Below are 23,471 nucleotides of genomic sequence, written 5' to 3'. Positions count from 1 at the left end.
GTATTCCGGTTAGTTTTCTAGTTAACTAAAGCAACCAGAGAACTGATGTAGCTTATAAAATACTGTTACTACCTAAGTAATATTGAATTCTTTAAAAAGAAATACTTCTTTGATGAACTGGAATATTATAGTGCATCAGAATCATCATTTTAATGCTCAATTATTATCTGTTTAGGAGATATAAAACTGAGGGTCACTGTCACATAAAAATTAGAAGAGAGAACAAAACACAAATTAAGGCTTTTTTCTCCTATTTCAGGAATAAAAATATATTTAATCCAGCAGCTTTTTATATTTTATTATATAAATATAAGTATATAATATTTGTTTTATACTATATTCACTTAAAAAGGGGAGAAGTTGGATTAGGAAGAGAAAGACAAAGGGAGAAATGAGAAACAGAGCAAGGTAAGAAAAACAGATGAGGAACAAATGTAGAGATTTTTTAAAAAGGGAGGGAGAGAGAGAGTTTTTGAAGGGAGACTCAGAGAAGGCCACACAAGAAAGAGACTTCCTAGATCTGGGCAAATGAGTTGGTGGGACATGGTTTTTTTCAGTCCCGCTACTGTATTTCCTTGTTGATTAGTCATCAGGTAGTCTAAACTTGACACCTTTGGATCAGACTCCCTGTGCACACAGATATCTCCTAATATATACACACTGCTAAGCACTATGGGAAAACCAGATGAACAGATATTATCTCCAGCTATGCCAGGGGTTCCCAGGCTTTGCTGTAGGACACAGATCTAAAGGTTTCCAAATCCCCAGGCCATGTTCTAAAAGCTTATTTTAAAATAAATTCCTGACCAATTGTTTTCATTCTTTTTTTTTTTTTTTAAACCTAAAATGGCATCTGGTGAGAAAGGAAATTAGCTAACTGTAGGCTCTAATTTAAGCTGAATTCCAATCAGTTTTTTTTTTCCTGTGGCGAAAAATAAACAATAATAATTTTTTGATTGGTAAGATTAAGAAGCAGTTTTTCCCAAGACATATATTTGGGACAGTATTCCTACAACCAAGCCTATACTACACTATTTCAATGACCTCTAGTCATAGAAGAACAAATATCACCATTTTAAAGCTCACATTTGTTTTATTTATTTTTTTTTTTTTTAATTTTATTTATTTATTTTTTGGCTGCACTGGGTCTTCGTTGCTGCGTGTGGGCCTTCTCTAGTTGCGGCGAGCGGGGGATACTCTTTGTTGCAGTGTGTGGACTTCTCATTGTGGTGGCTTCTCTTTTTGTGGAGCACGGGCTCTAGGTGCGTGGGCTTCAGTAGTTGTGGCACGTGGCTTCAGTAGTTGTGGCACGCAGGCTCTAGAGCGCAGGCTCAGTAGTTGTGGCGCACGGGCTTAGTTGCTCCGCGGCATGTGGGATCTTCCCGGACCAGGGCTCAAACCTGCGTCCCCTGCATTGGCAGGCAGATTCTTAACCACTGCGCCACCAGGGAAGCCCCTCACATTTGTTTTAATCCTGGAAAATTCCTACTAGGTTTTACCAAAATGTCTTAGAATCCTTCATAACTAAAATGTAACATATATTCAAGTACTTTTATCAGTGCTATAAACATACTAAGATTTACCTTTTATATTAATGCTTAGAATAAAGTAGGAAAATTCTTTTAAATTGTGCTTTTCAGGAATATGCAACATGCAAGTTTTAGAATAGAACCACTGGGAACAAAACAACTGCCTGTAACCTGGCCATAAAATGCCTTGTGCCTTTGTGCTTTTCAGTCAAAACTGATTGTTATATCAATTTGGATATAACAAAGATTGGGATTGACATATATACACTAACATGTATAAAATAGATAACTTATAAAAACCTGCTGTATAGCACAGGGAACTCCACTTTGCTGTACAGCAGAAACTAACACAACACTGTAAAACAACTATACCCCAGTAAAAAAATAAAATAAAATAAAAAATGAAATGAAGGCACCAAAAGAACCCCCAAATACTGTAGAGCCTCCATTAATAAAAAAAAACCATAGGAATTTACTGCAAACATCTTACATTAAATAAGCCATATTTATATACACACATATATAATTCACACATAAATATTTATTTATTCATATTTACATATATGAAAAGGATGAGGATGTTGAGTTTTTTTACTTAAGAGCGATTTTTAAGTAAAAATTAGAAAATAACATTTAAAATACTAAATTCCTTTGGTTTATCTAAATGAATAAGTTACACTTTTCAACTACGAAGGTTATATACCTTTACTGTAAAAAGTTAATGAGACTCAGAAAAACAAACCAAAAAAAACCCTTCAAACTACCTATAATTTATCAGAAATAAACATTTTGATGTATTCTCCTTCAATCTTTTTTCTATAGAGAGGTATATACAAAATTGTATTCTGCCATTTTCACAAAGCACTATGTGGTGAATATTTCCCCCTTAAATTTTTTAAGGCAATAATTGTATTGGTGGTATTTTATTTCATCATATGATACATAGTAGTTTAATCCCCTATGAAAAGATATTTATTCTTTATTCTTTTTCACATTTATAAATAACACTTATACAAACCTGTACCTAAATCTTTTTATGTTCCCCTGAAAGTTCTTTATGGTAGGTTCTTAGTGGCATTACTGAGTCCAAAAAAAGGGCATACATTGAAGGATTTTTTAAATTTTGCAAAATTTCTCTCAGAAAAAGTATGCTAAATTACTCCCATCTTGCTACATTTTTATTTTTTTATTGTTACACTGTACTAAAAATATTCTCATGTTTTCGGAATATAGGTCAAATGTCATTAAAACAAAATCCTTGAAAGAAATTTCCAGACCCCAATCAATTGCCAAGTTATTTTAAGTGGCAAAAGATTCCAATACAACAAATAGGTAGGACAGGTCAAAGGAGTTTATTACTATATTTCCCCTTAAAAATAATTTTTAAAAAATCTTCAGTCCAATATCGACAAGTGGTTCTAAAATATCTTTTAGGATAAACTAAGCCTAGTGTATTTCTTTTTTAAATAAGTTACTGTACTAAGAAATACATCTTAAATTGAAAATCAAAATACTTCAGTAGAAGAAAGTAAGTGGAACACCTACACTTCATTTTAGCCTCTGCTATAAAACAAAACGTGTTTACAAAGGTGGTGCTGGAAAACAAAACTACCCCCCTCGACAGAGTGAGTTCTATAACATTATGTAATAAAAATTATAACTTGTTGGGAACTATACTCAATATTTTAACCTATAAGGGAAAAGAATCTGAAAAAGGATAGATGTATACATATGTATAAATGAATCACTTTGCTGTACACCTCAAACTAACACAACATTGTAAATCAACTATACTTCAATTTTTAAAATAAATAAATAATTTAAAAAAAACTATGATCTGTCATTTTCATTGTTAAACCTTCCATTAAATTTAACCATACTTTACAAGTATAAATCCAAACTTGAAACAAAAGAAAATCTAAAGAACAAAAAGAAAGGTCTTGGTTTCCAATACGCTTTCACAGCAACGATAATTCTAAATGTGGTAACTTATTTCAGTCTATTATCATGGACATAAACATCAATATAAGATCACAAATCAAGGGAAAAATTCAGAATCATTTATAATAGACAGCAGGAAAAGTACCGAAGCCAACATCACCCTGAGATGACATAAAAGGAACAGTTTAATGCACGCACTATTCCTTTAATTACAAATAACTCAGTACCCTTGAAGCTTCCCGTGATGCAGTTTCTGATCGTTTGACCACCTAGTATTTGTTCTAAGCCCCACCCCAGCATCTTCCCTGAGAAAGGAGAGGAAGTAGCCTTGGCAACACAAATCACAATTTGACCTAAAAAGAGATTTATGAAAAGAACAGAGATGGAACTGCTGCATTTAAACAACAGTTTTGGGGATTACAGGTTGCAATTACCCATATTTCTAAATAGAAAACTGCTTAGACTTTTAACAGAACCAAGAGTTCCAACGGGTAAGGTTAAATTTACAATAAATATATAACACATTAAAGAAAACAAACTTAAAATGCAAACCATGCTGTATGCAAAATAATTTAAGCAAAGTAAATCATATTAAATGCCAAAAAAATCAAACATGCACCAAAAAGGGTTTATAAAGCTACAAGGCAATATTTTTTAAAAGAAACAAATTAATATGACTAAGCAATATACTTATAAAAACTGACATTCCAATTGAAAAATGAAACACTTTAGAAATTGAAAGAACTTTTTAATTTAGTAAATTTCAATTAACAGGTCTTGTCTTTTAAAATAATGACTATTAATTATAAAAGGACATATAAATTATTTTTTAAATACATGCCTTAGCTAAGACCAAAAAAAAAGTATTTAAGTATGATTTTGTAATTTTATTTATCATTTAAAAGTTTACTGCAACTTGTACATTATTTAGTAAAGAAATTTTTACTTAGATCATGCAATACTGTCACTTCACTAACCTTCAGGGGAAGGTAACACGCAGCCTGGGGCTTCAATGCAACCTAGACTGGGATCCAGTTTACTTAAGGGCAGCTAACCAATTCCTAGTCTGAGGCGGTCCAGTGGTATAACAGTTGAGGACAGGAGTTGGCCAGCAGTAATGATGAGGAAGGTGATAGTACCCAATTAATCATCACCTTTATTAACCTCATTAATGTAGTAACCTGTTAATTATTTAACTCTGGCTTAAGCAATAGTAAATACTAGATGTACAGTAATTTATTTCTCTTATGTCTGTCATCTCATGGAGTTTTTTTTTTTTAGGATAATCAAACATACTATTGATTTGTGGTTGCTTTTACACATCTTACTTGTGTATTTGGAGTAATTATATACACTACTTAACACAGACTATATTCCTTCCCTTCCTTCATGCCAAAGGAAGAGACAAGGCAAATAATTACTATATATAATGATTTTCCTTTTTTTTTTAAAGGCTAAGATATTAAAACAACAATACAACTTTTTAAAAAAAAGTCAGATCTGGGGCGTTCCCTCGTGGTCTAGTGGTTAGGATTCGGCGCTTTCACTACCGCGACCTGGGTTCAATCCCTGGACGGGGAACTGAGATCCCACAAGCTGCGTGGTGTGGCCAAAATAAGAAAAAAAAAAGAGTCAGATCTTGTTACTTTTACTTATTAGGTATAGAGAGAAACAGTACTATATAACATTAAATTAAAAAAATCATATAACTAAGTATACATAACATGGATACATTATATTATAGATGGAAAGCTTAAAGTGAGTTATAAAAAAATTATTCATCTTGGAACATCATAAGTGGTTGGTATATCTGTGGGTATGGTGACATAAATCCCCAGAAAACATTCATTTTAAAATAAAATTGCTTAATATTAGGAAGGAGCAAAGAATTTTCAGTCATTGCATTGCCTTTTTCCCTTTCAATCATTCCCCAAATAAAAATTCTTTCACAGAATGTTAGAGCTGAGAGGATCCTTAGAAACAGTCTGCCAGTGGTTCTCAATATGCTACCTCACCCTGGAAAATGCCTGGAAATGCAGGGTTGTTTGTGGATGTGACAATGACTGAGAAATGCTACTAGCATCAGGGATTCTAAACATCCTACAATGCACAGGAGAGCCCTTCATAATGAAGAATTATCCAGCCCAAATGCCAGTAGTATGCCCACTTGGTAGTATACTGACTTAATTCTCCATTTTGAAGATTCAGCCACTTAGGTCCAGGGATGTTAGGTGACTTACTCAAGGACACACAACTTGGTCTAGAACCCAGATTCTCATTCTCTTGCTCTACTTCGCTTTCAATGAGTAAATTCTCAATGGCAAAACATAAAAGAACCAAGAATCAATTGTATATGAATATATAAAACACTGTCAAAACATTGGTCATGCATTAGTATTTGAAATTGAAGTAAAAACGCAATTAACTAAAATACTAATACCTTTTCAAATTCCTTTTTTCTCCACTAAAATATCATTCCCTTTCATATACATCATTTTCAAATCCATCAAAGTTAAAAGAAAGAAGAGGAAATCAACTGATTTATTATGGTTAACAAATAAAATATTTTCTGAATGGGAAAATTACATGGTTTCTACTGGTTTCAGAACAACAGGATACCCTATAGTATAGCGCTAATCTCCCCTGCTAACCCTGAAGAAATTTATTATAGTGAAGAGCACTGAACTAAAAATCCAAAAGCCTTGACACTAATCCCTGCCCTGCTATATATGTATATATATAACTAGTCACCAAATCTTGACTATATCATAAATCCTCTAGATCTCAGTTTCATATTACATAAAATGAGGAGTTTAGGGTCTCTGCATCCCTTCTAGCTCTAAGATTCTGATTCTATATTTCTTGTTTATTATATAGCTATTAGGATTAAAAAAAAAAATAAGAGGCATACCACCTAAACATTCATGAAGAAGCACGCTACAGTGAGTAGGGATATAACTGAAGACTGAGTCTCAAAGGCTGATCGCTGACAGGTTAAATCCTACGATTAGTTACTGTTCAGCAGCACCTTACCTCCTAGTGATATCATTTGCCATTATCTATAGAATAAGTATCATTCCTTTTTCCCTACATTGTCCTAAAAATGAGGACTAACTAATCAATCTACAGAACAACCCAAAATTAAACCTTTTTTCTTCAAAAGACATTTTCATTAAATGCTTAACTTCTGCATACACACTGAGATTAAACTTTTTAACTTCAGAGTTACATTAGAATTGGCAAAGTAGAGCAAACTGGGGGATTTTTGCACTGCCCTAATATGTTAATATATACACATGCGTGTATGTGTGTACACACACACTATATGTCTGTCCATTTCTTGGAGGTTCTTACAGTTTAGTTTCTGCTCTTGACACTATACATACAGCCTAAGAAAACTGAGTTATATTTATCCTTTATCTTTACAAAATTTCAATTGGCCCATAAAATATTTCTTATTCCTTTCCAAACATTGTGTTATACTTCTTAGGCAACGCATATATATTAAATAGTAATCAAAAAATAAAATATGGACAGAGAAGAATTTATTGCAATATTTTTATTTCTCCCTCCCGTCCCCCCCATACACACACACACACACACACACACACACACACACACACACTCAGTTAACACAATTCCTCCTCTACCACCACCATCACAACGCACAACAGAAGTTAGATATCAAGCTGCATGGAGGTTGAATCTGAAAAAAGTTCATGAATGGCCTTAAAGTGAACTTACATAAGACTTCCAAATTATTCAAGAATATACTCTTAAAATATATTTCCCTAAAGTTCAGTTACTTAAACACAGTTTCTCTTTACAATATTCTGAAGGTTTCCTTGTGTGTGGTCCTTTTATCCTACTCATTCATCCTAAAGATATTCATAATCTTTGTTGTTTCTTACGTCTCACTTGCTCTCGTTATTTCAACAACTTTGAAAATACGTTATTTAAATATAATTATAAGTGATTTTGTCTTTTGTTAAGATCATAAATGTAATCTTTCAGTTAATTAAACATGCAATTATTAGTTGATCATATCCACAAGGTCTAGGGTTAGATAATAAAAATAAATATTCTGTAGACAGTCTAAAACACTGATGCAAACAAACAAACAACAAAAAAAGACTATCACTATAACCAAAGCATTCTACTTCAAACAAGCAAGAAGTTCTGTCAAATAGATGCTTTTCCAGTTGCATTAAACATCTGACAAACAATCAGTACTGCAAGATTGTACTATACCAATACTATCAGGGGTCTCTGCTGATGATACCTCCTTCGCTCGCTTCACAATAGTAATCTCGGGTTTAGGATACCTGCATGCTAAAAATATTTTTAAATCAATGTATTCAAGCAAAAATATAAATAAAATATGTATAAGTTTTCAAATGTATATGAAATTTTGAAGTGAAACATGCTAGAATATGGGCAGTTCTCATTTTGCACAATAGTGTGGGGACATAAAAATGACAATGCAAGCTGCAAAGCAAACAATAACTGATGGGAAAAATCATAATTGTTCTGTGACCTTAAATTTTTTTTTCCAAAACATTAAAAATTCTCTTACTGGCAGTTATAAATATATAGGGAAAGTTTTTAAATAGTAAAACTGATATTTATTTAATATACTGTAATTTAAAATATTAGAAACACTGAGAAATAAAGTGTTTTATGCTTTGTAAAAAAAAAATTAAATGATCAAAAGTCGCTTCAATCGTGCTAGCACTCTCTTTCTCATCATATAACTTACAAAATGGAACAAGCATCTTTTCTATGCCTTGGTGAATTGTCACACTCCTTTCTAAGTCTGAAATAGCTTGCATTTTATCTTTCATATTTTTAATATCATGAAATATCTGAGAGTTCCTTTAATGTGAAATTTTTACCAGAGTCACTTCTCTGGAATGTCATCCTTTTCATCACAACCTTCTCACTTTCCTCATTCATGTCCATAAGTTTGCGGTCTCTTAGCTCCTCTGGCTGCATATCTGGAGTCTCTCAAATGGCAGCAGTTCAACAGCAGTGTGAACATTCCCACAGTCAGCTATTTATTCTATAACCTCATTTGCATTTGATTAAAATTTCACTTCAGCATTATCACTTTTCTTTGCTGCATTTTCATCTTTTTTTGGTCCATTCCCTTTTCATTCTTTTTTTTTTTTAAACGTCTTATAGGTTTATCACTGGGAGACAAGGAGGCAACACAACTACACATTTTGCTGTCTGTGTGTGAACCGAATAACAGATAAGTAGTGACCAATCACTGACAGACCGTGAAAGAGTGATATGATTGGTCACAATCATGAGGCACCCCCTGTTTTTACACAGTGATTTGTGGACTGAGGAGCTAGCAGCAAAGTTAATACTTTATGCAATTACTCAGAGTTAATATACCGTGGTAAATAAAATTTGAACCTTGTTGTTGGGGACTGGTGTTATTTAACTAAAACATGGTTACTAAAATTCATGCTTATGGGAACTGTGTAAAGCAGGGACTGACTGCCATAACAAAAAAAATTGAATTATTTAATGAAATGAGCATAAATTCAATGGTGGTGATGGGATATTGGTGACATGTAGGAGGAATGATCAAAAGAATAAATATATTAAGGATAATGGGAGTCAGGTATTTTTCCATCAGAAAATAAAGTTAGAAATACAGAAAGACAGAAACAAGAATGTACTCTGTGATGTTGGATCAGGATTGGAAAAATTGTTATGAACTCTTATGTTATAATAGATATGGATAGAGAAATATAAATAATATTTATTATGTATATAAATACATACATTCATATATTCACTAACTCTGTCCACTGTGCGGGCCTGAGAACAGCAACACCCTAATAGCTATGAGCACACTTAATGTGCACGTCTTGGTTTCTAAATACCATTCTACACCGAAAAAAAACAGGGCTCCTTATAGAAATGGCTGATTCCAGGGCTAGGGTAGGAAATGTGCTAAGATTAGCCTAGAACATCTCATGGTGCCAGAAAGTAAGGAAACGTTCAAAGAGTAATGGAGACGTCAAAAAGACACAGAAGCCAACTTGAAGGAGTTACCACTGGTGAAATATGGGACTGTTTGAGGGTCAAAAATGAAAGTAATCAATTGTAACCCATTAAATAGAGTAAGAATCCATGAATATATATTGATATGAATTCATAACTTGAATAGTTGATGAGGAATGGGATATTTCATAGACTCAAGGTACCTCCCCACAAAATATTAATTACAAAAAGGAAAATAGTAACTCTCTCGTGGATAAGTCAGATAGATATTACTTCGTCAAATGTTCAAAGGAAATGGTTAATCAAGAAATAGTTAACATCATCACAAACAAAGAAAAATCATGAGCAACTGATAGGAGGAAAAAAGAACATAAAACTACTTCTGTGATATTCCTACTTAAGATACATAACTGGAATCTATTCATGAGGAAAGAGACAAAACCAAATTGAAGTATATGCTACAAAATAACTGGTCTGTAATCCTCAAAACCATCAAGGTAATGAAAGCCAAAGGAAAGACTGAGAAGCTGTTTCAAATAAAGGAAATTCTAAATGCAACATGTGATTCTGGACTGGATTTTTTTGGTGTAAAGGAGCATTATTGGGAAAACTGGTGAAACCTGAGTGACAGAGAATAAGATGGTAGTAATCTATCCATGTTATATTGTGGCTTATATGGGACAATATTCTTCTTTGTAGGAAGTATAGGCTAAAGTACTCCAGTTGTAGTGGACATCGTGATACACAGTTGATCCTTAGCTGCCCGAAGTCCTTCCGAGAGACAGCCCTCAGTGACAGTCCTCTTAGGGGACTGCTTCAGCTGAAGAATGCTGCCTCACCCAAGGCTCTGCCCCCTGCCCAGGGCAGTTCCGCATGTAATTTCACAGAGGAAGAGGCCTGGACCTCTCATCCAACTCAGGACAGCACTGAAGGGTCGTTCTATCTCTAGACCTCTCCTCAGGTTCAGCTAAGGCTTCGGTTGAGACTGCATCACTTTACTTCTACCTCTGCCCAAAACTCCTTCCTTCCCTTCCCTTTCTAAGGTAAGGATTCCAAACAGCACTCCCAGTAAACTTCCTGCATGCTAAATTTTGTCTCAGAGACTGCTTCCCAAGGAACCTACCCTGTGCCAGGGATGACAGAGCATCATGTCAGCAACTTATTCTCAAATGATTCAGGGGAAGGAAAAAAAATCTTAGTGTACTACACTTGAAACTTTTTCAGAAATTTGAGATTGTTTCTAAATTTTAAAAGTAATACAAAATTGAGTGGGGAAAACATAGGAAGAACAGGATGAAGAAAAGCAGAAGAAAAAAAGTATGACAAGAGGACATGGTTCACTGAAGAAATGAGACTAACCAATGAACAGTATATTCAAGGTAATAATGGGAAAGAAAAAGAAATGAGAACAAAGGAATAAATCTATTACACAGTATTTATTACTCAAAAGTGATCGTTGCATAACTATAAAATCAGTGTTAACAATTCACACTTTTTGTAATGTTGTTAACAGGTCCCTGTGAGTAGAAAAAAATGTTATAATAATTTTTTTTAAACCATAAGATCTTTCTAACACACAAGCAAAATTCTGCCAGCTCACAAAATATGCCACATCTTACATTATCACTCTCACATGTTTGCCTGCTTCCTTTCAAAATGCAAGGATGCCTGAGTTTATCTACATGACCTCAACTTTCTCACCTTAAAAACAAAAACACTTGCTATAACCTTGTTACTCAAAATATTGCCCCCCTGGATCTGTAGCACTGAATCACTAGGAACTTGTTAGAAATGCAGAACTCAAGCTCAACCTCAAATCTACTGAAACAGCATCTGTATTTCAGTAAGATTCCCAGATCCTTTTATATGTACATTAAACTTTGTGAAGCAGGTTCTAGTTTTCACTGTGGGATATAGAGAGCTACAAAGAGTATTGCTCCCACCCTTACAGTGAAATGAAGTCAAACTAAATTCAAATTTATGACTTATTTCAAACCCATAAGAGAACTCAAGTCACAAAGCAAACAATTGGCCCTAGATCAAAAGAGAAGCAGGCACCTGCAAGGACAGAGGAGACGTTAGCACATGCTTACTTGAGACAGATGCAACCGGACACCATAAGAATACTGCTAGAATAGTAAGGGAACAGGTGAAGGCAGAGTGACAGCCAGTGCAACAGTGTGAAGGCATCAGGGTACGAATAAATTGTGGAGTCTGCACCTTCTTGCAGGTTCTTTCACCAGAAATCTCACCAGACACAAAATGTAATAGAAGGAGCCCTAATAGAGTGTCCATTGTGGTACAGACCTAGAGGAAGGGAAAAAGCAGTAGTGCAGAAGGGACATGAAACTCTACCTGGATCCCTTTCTCAACCTCTCCTATGAGTCAAAAGCCTTAATCTGTGAGAACGGCAAAAATACTGTCACCCGTGGGCAGGTAGGGTGACTAACCATCTAGTTTGCCTGGGACTCTTTCAGTTTTAGCACTTAAAGTCCCACATCCCAGGAAAAAAATGTTCTCCCTAGCCTTCAGGTATTTTAATTTGAAAGTGGAGTTTCAAATCATCTTCTTGATTTCTCTAAGCTTCTTACCAAAGAAAATGAAAAGACATTACTTGCTAAATGGCCTGTGTATTTTCTACACAATACTGCTAAAAAGAGGTATAATTTGCTTACCTGTGATATTACATTTTTCTCTGATAAACTAGAATTCTACACAGGACTCTGTAAAAAATGAGTAAACTAGTAACATATATTTAAAATAAGTTCAGACTTCTGACCGATGAGGAAAGAGGGAATCTTAGTAGTACTCAAGCTACTTCCCAACACCTCCTGCCCTCCATATCCAAAGTTCCCTTTAAAGAGTTGAATCCTTCCTTATTGATACTCCCTCCTCAGCCAACTAAAATCTGGCTTCTCCCCACATAATTCTTGACAAAGACATCACTCTCTTTTGCGTTATTATATCCAATAGACCTTCTTTACTCCACCCTCCCACCCCGCCAGTCTTCCTCTTATTTGAACCATCTAAAGCATCAGATCATTCCCTCTTTCTTGAAATGCTGTCTTCTTCACTTAGCTTCTGGAATACACTATTCTTGTTATTTTTCCTGACTTTGTAGACACTCCTCAGTCTCCCTCTAGTTCTAATCCTTCTTCATCTTCCCTTCCAATAAACATTGGTGCTTTTCAGAGTTCTGTCCTGGATCTTCCTCTCCATCTATATACAGCTGTTGACACCCACACTTACATCTTCAGCCTAAACTTCTATGAGCTCCAGATTTAAGTGTATAAATACACACACATGCATAAACACACATACTTACTTACTTGACATCTCCATTTATATTCACACAGGTATCTAAAATTTGACATGTCCAAAATTAACACTTTAAGTTCCACACCCCCAAATCTATTCTTTCCCCAGTCTTCTCCCTCACAGTTAATAATAACACTTTTTACTCAGTCACTATAGTCAGAAACCTAAGTCATCACTTACTATTTCCTTTCCTTTAATTATCTGACCCTTTCTAACCCATCAGCAAGTCCCATCAGTTCACTCTCACAAGTATATCTTGACTCCATCTCCTCCTCTTCATCTCTATGGCCACCTAGTCCCAGCCACCATCATTGCTAGCCTAGACTACTGTAACAGCTTCCTAAGTGGTCTCCCAGCTTACACATTTGCATCCTCCAATTTGTTGTCCAATAGCAGCCAGAGGGCTCTTGAAATACCATTTCACTAATGCTTAAACGCTTGAATGGCCTTCATATGGTTTGCCCAGAAAGTCCTGGCTAATCTGGCTTCTGCCTACCTACATCTCATCCCATTCTACTCTACCCTTTGTTCATTAAGTTCCACTCATATTTGCCTCCTTTCAATTTCTACACTATGTGAAGTCCCTTCCTATCTCAGGCTCTTGGTATTTGCTTTTCCTTCTGAGAATGCTCTTCCTCCATCTGTCTGAATGAATGGCTTCGTCTCAATCCTTTATTTTCAGCTTAAATATTACCCAAACAGAGGCCTTCCCAGATCACTTTAAGTAAAGTAAATGTCCTTCTATTTATTCTTCTAATAGCACACACTATCTATAATTATTTTATTATTTACTTTATTGCTCTTATCTTTCCTCTCTCAAAAATGTAGGTTTCATGAGAGTATTTCCCTGAATTAATTCTCTGACACGCCTCCAGTATCCAGTACCGAGTCTATTATGGTAGGGAGAGTAACAAATATTTGTTACACAAATAAATTTTCTAAGTTTAGAAAGGTCTTCTATGAATAGCATGTTAGATTTTTTTTAACTCATTTAAAAATCTAAAGGAAAGTTAGAATGACGGTTAGAAAGTTAAAGATTTATAACAGTTGGAAGTCCCAAATACTAGTTTTCTGACTTTTTCAAAATCCCCCCACAATTTATAAACTTTTTTGCACACTGATTTTACTTTGATTTCCCTTATTTTAAAAGTAACAATGCTATATTTGCTTTTGTATTGAATGTGTATATTATGCAAACATATAAAAGATAGACTAAGATATACTACCAGCACATGTGACTTTTATTGAGCATTTGAGTTGTTACCTTTTTTCCCAGCACGTGTCAAAAAAATTCCAGGTATGAATATCTACAGAAAGGTGCAATAATAAGAACAGGGATTTTAAAGTCAAACAAAGCTAAGCTAAAAACTCTACTCTGCCACAGAGGTTTTAGGATCTTGGGCAAGCTCCTCTTAGCCTCAGCATCTTAATCCATAGAATAGAGATAATTCCTTCTCTCTCCAAGAGAAGTAAACAGAATAATTATATGAAAACTCACTTAATTAGCTCAGTATGTCTGTAGCAAACATTCAATAACTGCTAAGTAATGGTAATGAAAATGGTGTTGGCAGCAGCAATAGTGGTAGCAGTGGGATGTCTTCTATAAAATATAAAAACCATTATACAACAGAAATTCAGAAGTTATATTACAAAATATCATGCTATTTTTAAAATTACAAATGTTTTAATAACCCAATGCCCTAAATAGTCTACCCTAAAACTCAGAAAGAAGACAGAAAATCTAAACTAAACCAAGTAATAAAGAACACCATTCTAGCCTAAACTTCTCTGAACCTAAGTGCCTTTCAGGTATTTACAACAACAATCCTTTGAACGGCCATAATCGTAACATTAGCAGAAATACAAGATCTTCAGTGTGAGATCTGAAGAGTCAGAGGTCCATAGCAATGTGATAGGTGTAACTGGCTAGCTGGAGAGACAGGAGAGTAGTGGTCTGTGACCCTGAAATGCCTATCAAGATTAAACCCTACTGAATAGCATAAGGGTGAAGAGAGAAAGAGATACTGGAAGAAAAAAAAAAAAAAACCACCATGAAGAGTGACAAAGAGCAGACATTAGAAACAACAACAGAGACGCCGGAGAAGCAGACCTCCTTCCACAGCAGCAAAGTTTACCACAAGGGATGAATGAGGATAGAGCAGAGCGGTCCGAGGGCACTGGGGATGGATTGGGGCAGGGGCAGAACAAATCCGACACACCTCGCCAGCACTATGACACGGCCTGAAAGCATGCCAACGGAAACAGCACAGCGTTCTGGGGGCATCTGGTGTGATGACTAGTATCTCTACAAATAGAAGTTAAGTAGCCCCAAAGAAAATCATCGTATTAAAATACAGTATACAAGGACTCGGACATCTGGTACAAGCAAAACTGTGCTCGTTATACTTTTACTAAGGCAGAGAAAAAAGCAGTATGTTCAAATATGTTGCCATCAAACACAGTCAAAGTAAACGTTTCAGAGGTTAAGAGGAATGATGCTTTGTACAGAGGAACCGGTTTGCAAGGCAGAAATAGAGACACAGAGATAGAGAACAAACGTATGGACACCAAGGGGGGAAAGCGGCGGTGGGGGTGGGGGTGGGATGAATTGGGAGATTGGGATTGACATGTATACACTGATATGTATAAAATGGATAACTAATAAGAACCTGCTGTATAAAAAAAATGAAATAAAATTCAAAAAAAAAAAAAGAGGAATGACGTTTTGTTACCTGCAAGGTCCTTTGTCTAGAAGAGTCATTTACCAGATGGTTTGAGGTAACTACGTTATTATATTTTAACAAATAACTACTTGCTTTCATGTCATTGTTTTCATTCACTTAAAGCATAAACCTATGAGTCAAAGACAAGGCTAGAATCTTACATACTAATTAATTCAGCTGACGAGCAAGATGCTAATAAAATCTGCACTCAGGAATTTAGTCCCTATTTGTTCCAGTTAGCTTTATATTCTCTCGTGCCAGAGAAAACCAGCTGAGAGTATAGTTATACAAATTCATCACTATTTTTAGAAAAACTAAAACAGTTGCCACTGATAGTGGTTCAATATCAGATCATTCCCAACATTCAAGATTATCCATTATCTTTATTTCTGCCTGACCCTTCGGATGACCCTATAAAGTTGCAGACTTTATATTATTGCAATTTTCCTATCTACAAACATCTTTATAAAAATTTGCTTGTCACAACTGCTATAAAAAGTAAGAAAACAGTGACTATTGAGAGGAACACCAGCAAATTACTGGTGAATTCAACTATGGCAGTGTTTGACTTATCTGGAAGCCCTGTTTTCTAAGGGTCTAATATTTAGAATTTAGTTAAAAACTTAGAAGTGAAAGGGCATCACAATCAAGGAAAAGAGTTATCACAAAGCTCGTTTATTTGATAATGAGGTGAAGAGTCTGATATAGCATTTCATATAAAGGGATGGCCCTCAAGCAGATTGGTTTTGCTAAATTCCTCCCTTTCCTCCCACCCAGTGTCTCCTCCAGGGAATATTTGGCAATGTCTAGAGACATTTTTGGTACACAAAACTTGGGGTGAGGAGGGTGGGAGGGTGCTACTGGCATCTAGTGGCTAGAAGACAGGGATGCTGCTAAATATCCTATGTGGAGGACAGCCCCACAACAAGAATTACCAGCCCCAACGTCAATACCGCCAAGGCTAAGATATCCTGATACAGAGGAAAGAGTCCTATACATCTCTGTCTCCCTCTGTCTCTATATATATCTATCAATCAAACGAATCACTATCACTATACTGGCACTCAGTACAAGAACGAATGGTCAAAAGTCTTAAGACACACAAACAAAAACTAATATGTTACTGGTATGCATTAATAAAGAAAGATGTAATACAAGATTTCCAACAGAAACGATTAATTTTTAAATGTTATAACAGATATAAAGGAACTGATATAAAGGAACAAACTACAATTATTAGTTATGGTTACCTACATAGAATATCTCCTCCTAATTTCCCTTCCCTTGAATCTAGACTGGTCTTAGTGACTTGTTTGACCAATAGCATGCAGCAGAAATGACATTCTGGGACTTCCAAGGCTAGGTCATAAACTGTGGTAGGTTGAATAATACCCCTCCCCATATGTCCCCATCCTAATCCCCCTACCTGTGACTACATCACCTCATATGGCAAAGGAGAGTTTGCAGATGTGATTAAGTTAAGGATTTTGAGAAAGATTATCCTGAACTATCCAGGTGGGCCCTAAATGTAATCACGAGGGTCCTTATAAAAGACAGGCAAAAAGGTCAATGATGTGACAACCGAAGCAGAGATTAATGTGAGCAAGAACCAAGGAATACCAAAAGCTGGAAGAAACAAGGACCGGATTCTCCCCTAGAGCCTCCAGAAGGACAGAGCATTGCTAACACTTTTATTTTAGCCCCTTAAGTCTAATTTTGGACCTCAGACTTCCAGAACTCTAAGAGAATAAATTTGTGTTGTTTTAAGCCACTATATTTGTGGCAATTTGTTACAGCAACAATGGGAAACTGATAACAAAGTCTTACAGCTTCTACTTAGCTCTCTTGGAACATTTTCTCTGGAAGTCCTGACCATTTTAAGACTGTCATACTGGTGAGATCACATGCATCTACTCTGGTCAATAGTTCTAGTTGAACCCAGCCTTCCAGCCATGTCCAACAAAGTGCCAGACAAGTGAGTGAAGCCATCTTGGACTCTGTGACCAGCTCATCTGTCAGCTGTTTACCGAGTGACCCCCATAGATACCATGTAAAAGAGACGAATCACCCAGCTGAGCCCTGCCTATACTCCTGATCCACAAAACCATGAGAAATAATGGAACGGTCATTGTTTTATGTCACAAATAACCCTGGACCTCAAGTTACATGTTAAATGATGATTAAAGATTGTTAAATAGACTATATCCATTTTGTAATGGAAGAAAAAATTCCTATTTATATGATCTGTTTTCTAGGCAGTAATCCCTAGTTATAGGGCTACTCCAACATTCCCATTAACTCTAAAGTATCGTAATTAAGCTTGCTGGAATATACTGCTATAATTAGGTTCTTTCCATATTGGTAAAATAACTGATTGTAACAAAGCTTCATTTACTTATCCAGGGCCAGGATATAGAAGCTCTCAGCTTATTAGAGATCACTCACTCTTCCTGACTCAATCCACATTTCATATCCTCATCCTGTTCTTCTCCTCTTGCAGGTCTAGTTATTCTTTTATTCCTCTTTTACTGTTTCAACTAAGGCACCTAAATATCTTTATTCACAAATCTTAATTTGGAGTATGAAATGTTTTCTTGCCCTCTTTCTTATTCCCTTTGAGCAAAAGCCAAGATTATCTCCAATTCATATGGAGGCTAATAGCTTAACAGCGCTGCCACTTTCTTATATAATCCTATACAAAGAGCTGAGAAAAATGCGAATACTCTTGTTAAGAGTCCAAGATCCCTAGTGGACTGGAACGCCACAAAAAATCATCTTTGTTTCTATGTATTCTGAGTATGCTATATGGCAAGTTCTCAAAACAAAACTCCTCATGCTACCTTAAGTAAATAATCACAACGGTGGGGAACTACAAGATTAAATTTAGAATTATATGGTGTATCTATATGGATGTAGATAAATGGTAAAAAAAATTTGTAAAAAAATTTTTTTAAACATATACAGTTATCACTTACACAGAGAAACAGAAAAAAAATGCAAGCTGATTAAGATCTAACATTGATAGAAAAACTGCTCTGTTCCCCCAAAACATCCCTTATTTGCTATATATAAAAAGAATCTCATTTTTAAAATACTTTAAGTACACAGTTAACAAAAATATTCCCTAAGAAGGTCCTTTTTTCAAATCATATCTTTCATTGTGCCTCCCCAAAAGCCAGCTCTTACCTTTCTGTGTAATTCTCCAATGAGCATTAATTACAACACCTAAATAAGCGTGGAAGGCAGCCTCCAAGATGACCCCCACAATGATTTCCACCTCCTGGTATTCACACCCTGCCTGTATAGTATGCTCCCACAGTGTATGACGAGGGCAAAAAAGGATGGACTATCTCTTCTAAGACCAGGTTATAAAAGACTGTGGCTTCCAGCTTAGGTGTCTCTCTCTCATCACTCATTCTGGAGGAAGACAGCTGCCATGTCTTGAAACACTCAGGCAGCCCTGTGGAGAGGCCCACACAGCAAGGAATTGAGACTTCTAGCCAACAGCCATGTGAGTGAGCCTTCTTGGAACTGGTTCCTCCAGCCCCAGTCAAGACTTCAATGATGCAGCCCTAGCTGAAAGCTTGATTACAACTTCACGAGAGACCCTGAGGCAGAAACATCCCCCTAAGCTGCCCCAGGACTCCTGATCCTCAGAAGCCGTGAGACAATACATGTTTGTTTTAAGCCACTGTGCTTTGGGGTAATTTGTTGTACAGCAATGTAGAACTAACTAATGCAATGAGCACTGCTCATCCTTCAAAAACCAAATAAGTATTCTAAAAGTTTTAAAAAATAATTATAAATAGAAATAGTAACTGCAAAACTTGAAAACAAATTTGGCTTAAAAAGCTCAGCTAAAATTAAAAGGCAACAGTAATAACATCAGCTTGTCAGTCCTACTTGTAAAAACAATGAACCAACAGTGCACACTATCAGAAGACTATGGACTCTTTCTGGAAGAATAGAGAGCAGGTTGAGTAGATAACTTGAGAACAGAACACCAACTTTTTTAAAACTAGGAAGGAAATCAGTTTGTAATTTAAAAATCACAATATCTTACTTAACTATAACAAGACATCCCACAAAGTCTGCCTTATCTATTACAAACTGATTCTAAAGCTTTATCTTGTCACAGACTATATCAAATGCCTACTGATAAACACATAAGAAAGATAAGGGCAAATATACCAAATTTCAACAGTAGACCCCACTTCCATTTCAAAGCACAGATTTTTCTTTTCCTGTAATGTTTCCACACCAAATCCAAAACACTTCATTAGATCATGCAAGCACTCTTTCCAAGAACACATAAGATTTCCTATTGTAAGAAACAGCTCTTTTAACATAATTTATTTCATTAGAAAGTGCACTTAGTACACACATATTTAATACATGGGTTGAGCATTTAAAAACACTCAAAAAGCAACAATAAAAGAAAAACATGGCAATTTTTCATTTGTCTGGGGAAAAAATTGATTTCAGCAATAGAATGAGCTGTATGCATTCTCAACATAATAAATCCTCTCTACCTTAAATGGTTAATGAATAGGGTAATTTACTAGTGATGATTCCAGTTATCTCCATAGAAACTATATGTATTGATATTGAAAACAACGAGGAACACTAAGACTGTATTAAAAATTAAACCATCATCATCAATAAGTGTCGTTTGAGTCAAAGAGCAATAATTTAGTCATCAACATTGGCAAAATTAGTTGACTTAAACTCGGAAGTTCTTTAGCTTTTAAGTCAAATAAGCATTTGAATACCACATTGTTTCTTATACCCTTTATCTTGAACAAAGACATCTTAAATTACCAACTTCTCTCTCATATAACTTATGTATTATTAAGTTTAATTGACGCTAACTGATCTCCATTGACTGAAGTTTATAGGTCCTTTCCATAATATTTAAAACCATGTTAAATTTTAAAATACATTTTCTATTTTCACTGGAAAATGTAGCATTCTTACTGGCATGTGCTAAAATAATAAGGTATGAGGCAAAATTTATCCATTTGTATCACAGGACATGCTTTTCATGAACTGTCATAAAATCATATTAATAAGGTCCTCCAATCTTGTAACAATGTTAATGCAGAATTTCCAAGAAATTACTTAGAAAAGGCCAAATGTGTGTTCAAACAGTCTTGCCCATGGAGAAAGACTCCTAAAACTAATGCTCTAGCATGAATGTCTTTATAGTTTTCCAAGGGTCACATTTTCAGAAGTGAATATTTTAAAACCACACACTGAGTGCACACATAGCTCACAAATATGCTAGTATTTGATTATGACTTCATGTAATATCATGATTACATTTAGTAACCAAATTGATTGTGATGTTACATTTGTCCTATAGAAGCACTGTGGGTAGACAATGTCTGGAATCATCCAATACCATAAATTGGTCCACAATTCCCTGAACGGAGGAAAAAAAAGCAGTTAAAAGGCACAACTAATAAAAAGTTTCTGAAGAAGTAGTGTAGAAAAGTCCTGCTTATGAGGTAGACAATTCTCTCCTCCATTCCTGAACACAGACCAAAGAAGCACTTTCAAGTGCCTGCGGCAGATCAAATGCCTTGCTCCAAATAAATGTGCTCTTAACTTACGGAACCTATGGAATGCTTATGTACCTACCAACCTTGAGGGTAGGTTGGTAAAACAAACAAACAACAAAACAAAAAACAAAAAAAACCTTTCAAACACACCAGAATGTATAACATAAAACAGCAGCAATGTATTCTGTCTGTATCACGGTAATCAAATGGCCAAAGTATCTTAAGACAATGATTTGATCACTGGCCCCTTTCATCCTTCTGATTTTCTGACTTTTTAGCTTTTTCACTTGGACTCAAATTCTGACATACCAGCATGGTGCACCGGTTTGAAAAATACCCTCTTTTAACAGGTTAGCTTAAAAATAGTTTGGCTTTCACAATTCGAAATTATTTTTGAGCAGAAGTTCGCTTTTTATTGCAGAGCCACAGATTTCCAGAAAAATACCTTCTTAACTACTGCATTCTTTCATCCTCTGGAGGCACAACAAAAACGGGAGTCTAACTTGGGCAGCACCAAACCTGTGATGGGCTTGCAAGTATGTATCTGCAGTTGCTGGTCTGATCCACGCTTTCAGTTTCCCAGGAAAATGTTTCCTTCGGCTGCTTTAATGAATCCAACTGGAGGTGTACGCAAACAAGCCGCTGAGAACACGTCTGCCTTAACAAAGCAACATCCTTTCTTTCGGACCCTCACACATCTTCCTTTGATAACCATTTAGCGAAGTTTCCCCCTGCCTCTCGGCTTTGTAGCGCTTTGGAAGCACGCACCGCAGGCCACCGGCATGGCTGCACGTTCACAAGTAAGCAGCAAGGACTACAGGGGGACAGGAGGGCTGGGGGACGGGGGGCACAGCAAATCTAAACAAAATCAAATCAACGTCGGTTGGTAATTGGGGCTGAAGCTCCAACTGTGAGGCTGGGGAGGAACCAGCCAAGCGTTGGCCCTGGCTGCCTGGCACGATCCGCGCCCGTCCTACCTGCCCCGGGGACACTCAGGAGGCGCAAAGTTCCCCCCGCCCCCTCGGACGTCCCAGGCGCGAGGCCAAGCGGGCGAGGGGGCCGGCGGCAAGGGGCCCAGGCCGAGGGGCGGCCGGGCGGCCGCGGCGCAGGCGGGGTAGGGGAGGGCTCTAGCCACCCGCCCCTCCGCCCCCGGCTCGCCCCCCTCGCGCCCCCCTTACCTTGGGCGATGGCAATGGACTCGAAGCGGTGCAGCTCCTTGAGCAGGCAGCTCCTCTCGCTGGAGTGCAGGCTGTAGATGAAGTCGCGCGCGCCCTGCGCCGTGTTCAGCGCCTCCATGGGCTCCTTCTTGGGGTGGGTGCCCAGCTCCCGGGGGCCGCCCGGGGCCGCGAGCGCCAGCAGCCCCCGCCCGCAGCAGCACCAGGACGGCGGGCGGGGCGCGGCGGCCGGGCCCGGCCTCAGGCTGCGCGCGGTCCGGCTCCTCAGCAGCGGCAGCAGCCGGGACATGGCGGGCTGAGGAGCGGGGACGCCCCGCGGCAGTCCGGCAGGGCGATTTCTGGTGAGCCCGCGGGAAGAAGGAGCTGGGCTCAGCCCGACCCCGCCCCGATGTCCTCCTGACAGGCAGCCGAGGCGCCGGGAACCATGCACTCGCCGGGCCCGCGCGGCTGGAGCCTCCTCTTCAGTCCTCCTTCCCTTCCCAAAGGCTCGCGGCGCCTCCGGTCCCTCCCGACGACAAAAACTTTCTCTGAGGCGGCCGGGCCGGGAGAGCGCTCCCGGAGAAGGCGGGCGGGCGGTGCGGGCGGGCGCCTCCCAACCAAAGAGAAGCGGCGCGGGCGGGCGGGTTCGGCAAGGGTTTGTGTCTGTCAGTCTGATCTTCCACAGGGATGAGTCAGCCACGCGCCGCCCTTCCCCGGCACGGCCCTTCCCCGGCACCGCCCTCCTCTCTCGCCGGTTTTCCCACCCTCTTGCCAGCCCTAGTCCCCACACCGTACGGCTTCCGCGCCCTCAAAGCAGCCGCGCTCTCAGACCACAGCCGCCGCCGCTACCCCTAGCGGCAATATAGGGGCTAACAGGGCGGGGCGAAGGAAAGAGGCGGGGTGGGTGAGGCAGGGCTGCGCAGGCGCATTGTGCAGGCTTGAGGGCCGCGCTTTCTCGGGGCTAAAGAGCGTGCACGCGTGTCCCCACCCTCTCTGAAGCGTGAAGGTGGAGAGAGAGAGGGACCTTGCCCCTTGCGTTGGCCTCCGGGTGGCTGAGTAGTACGGCTGCCACCCGGCCCCCCCTAGCGCCGTGCTTGAATCTGAGGCTGGTTCTGAACGATGCTCCAGCGTGTAGGCCCTCTCGCCTGGCACGGGCCCGGCCACAGCTCCCTGCTCAGGCTTTGGAACATTGAAGCGCCCAGGCCGCGCCCTTCGCCAAGT

At 37.9% G+C, this 23,471-nt stretch overlaps 1 protein-coding gene across 1 annotated transcript in view; it reads right to left on the bottom strand.

Moving 5' to 3' along the window:
* The window catches only part of TMEM65 (transmembrane protein 65), a 55,217-nt gene extending 32,160 nt beyond the window's left edge, over positions 1–23,057 (bottom strand). Inside the window, exon 1 of the mRNA XM_036830674.1 lies at positions 22,275–23,057. Coding sequence (XP_036686569.1) covers positions 22,275–22,560 — 286 coding nt within the window. The 5' untranslated portion in view covers positions 22,561–23,057. The remainder of the gene's footprint in view (positions 1–22,274) is intronic.
* Between the last annotated feature and the right edge of the window lie 414 nt (positions 23,058–23,471).

This window comes from Balaenoptera musculus, chromosome 17 (genome assembly GCF_009873245.2).
Source record: "Balaenoptera musculus isolate JJ_BM4_2016_0621 chromosome 17, mBalMus1.pri.v3, whole genome shotgun sequence".
Classification (NCBI taxonomy): Eukaryota; Metazoa; Chordata; class Mammalia; order Artiodactyla; family Balaenopteridae; genus Balaenoptera; species Balaenoptera musculus.
The sequence above is the reverse complement of the archived record's forward strand: the minus strand, read 5'-3'. Positions and strand labels throughout refer to the sequence as shown.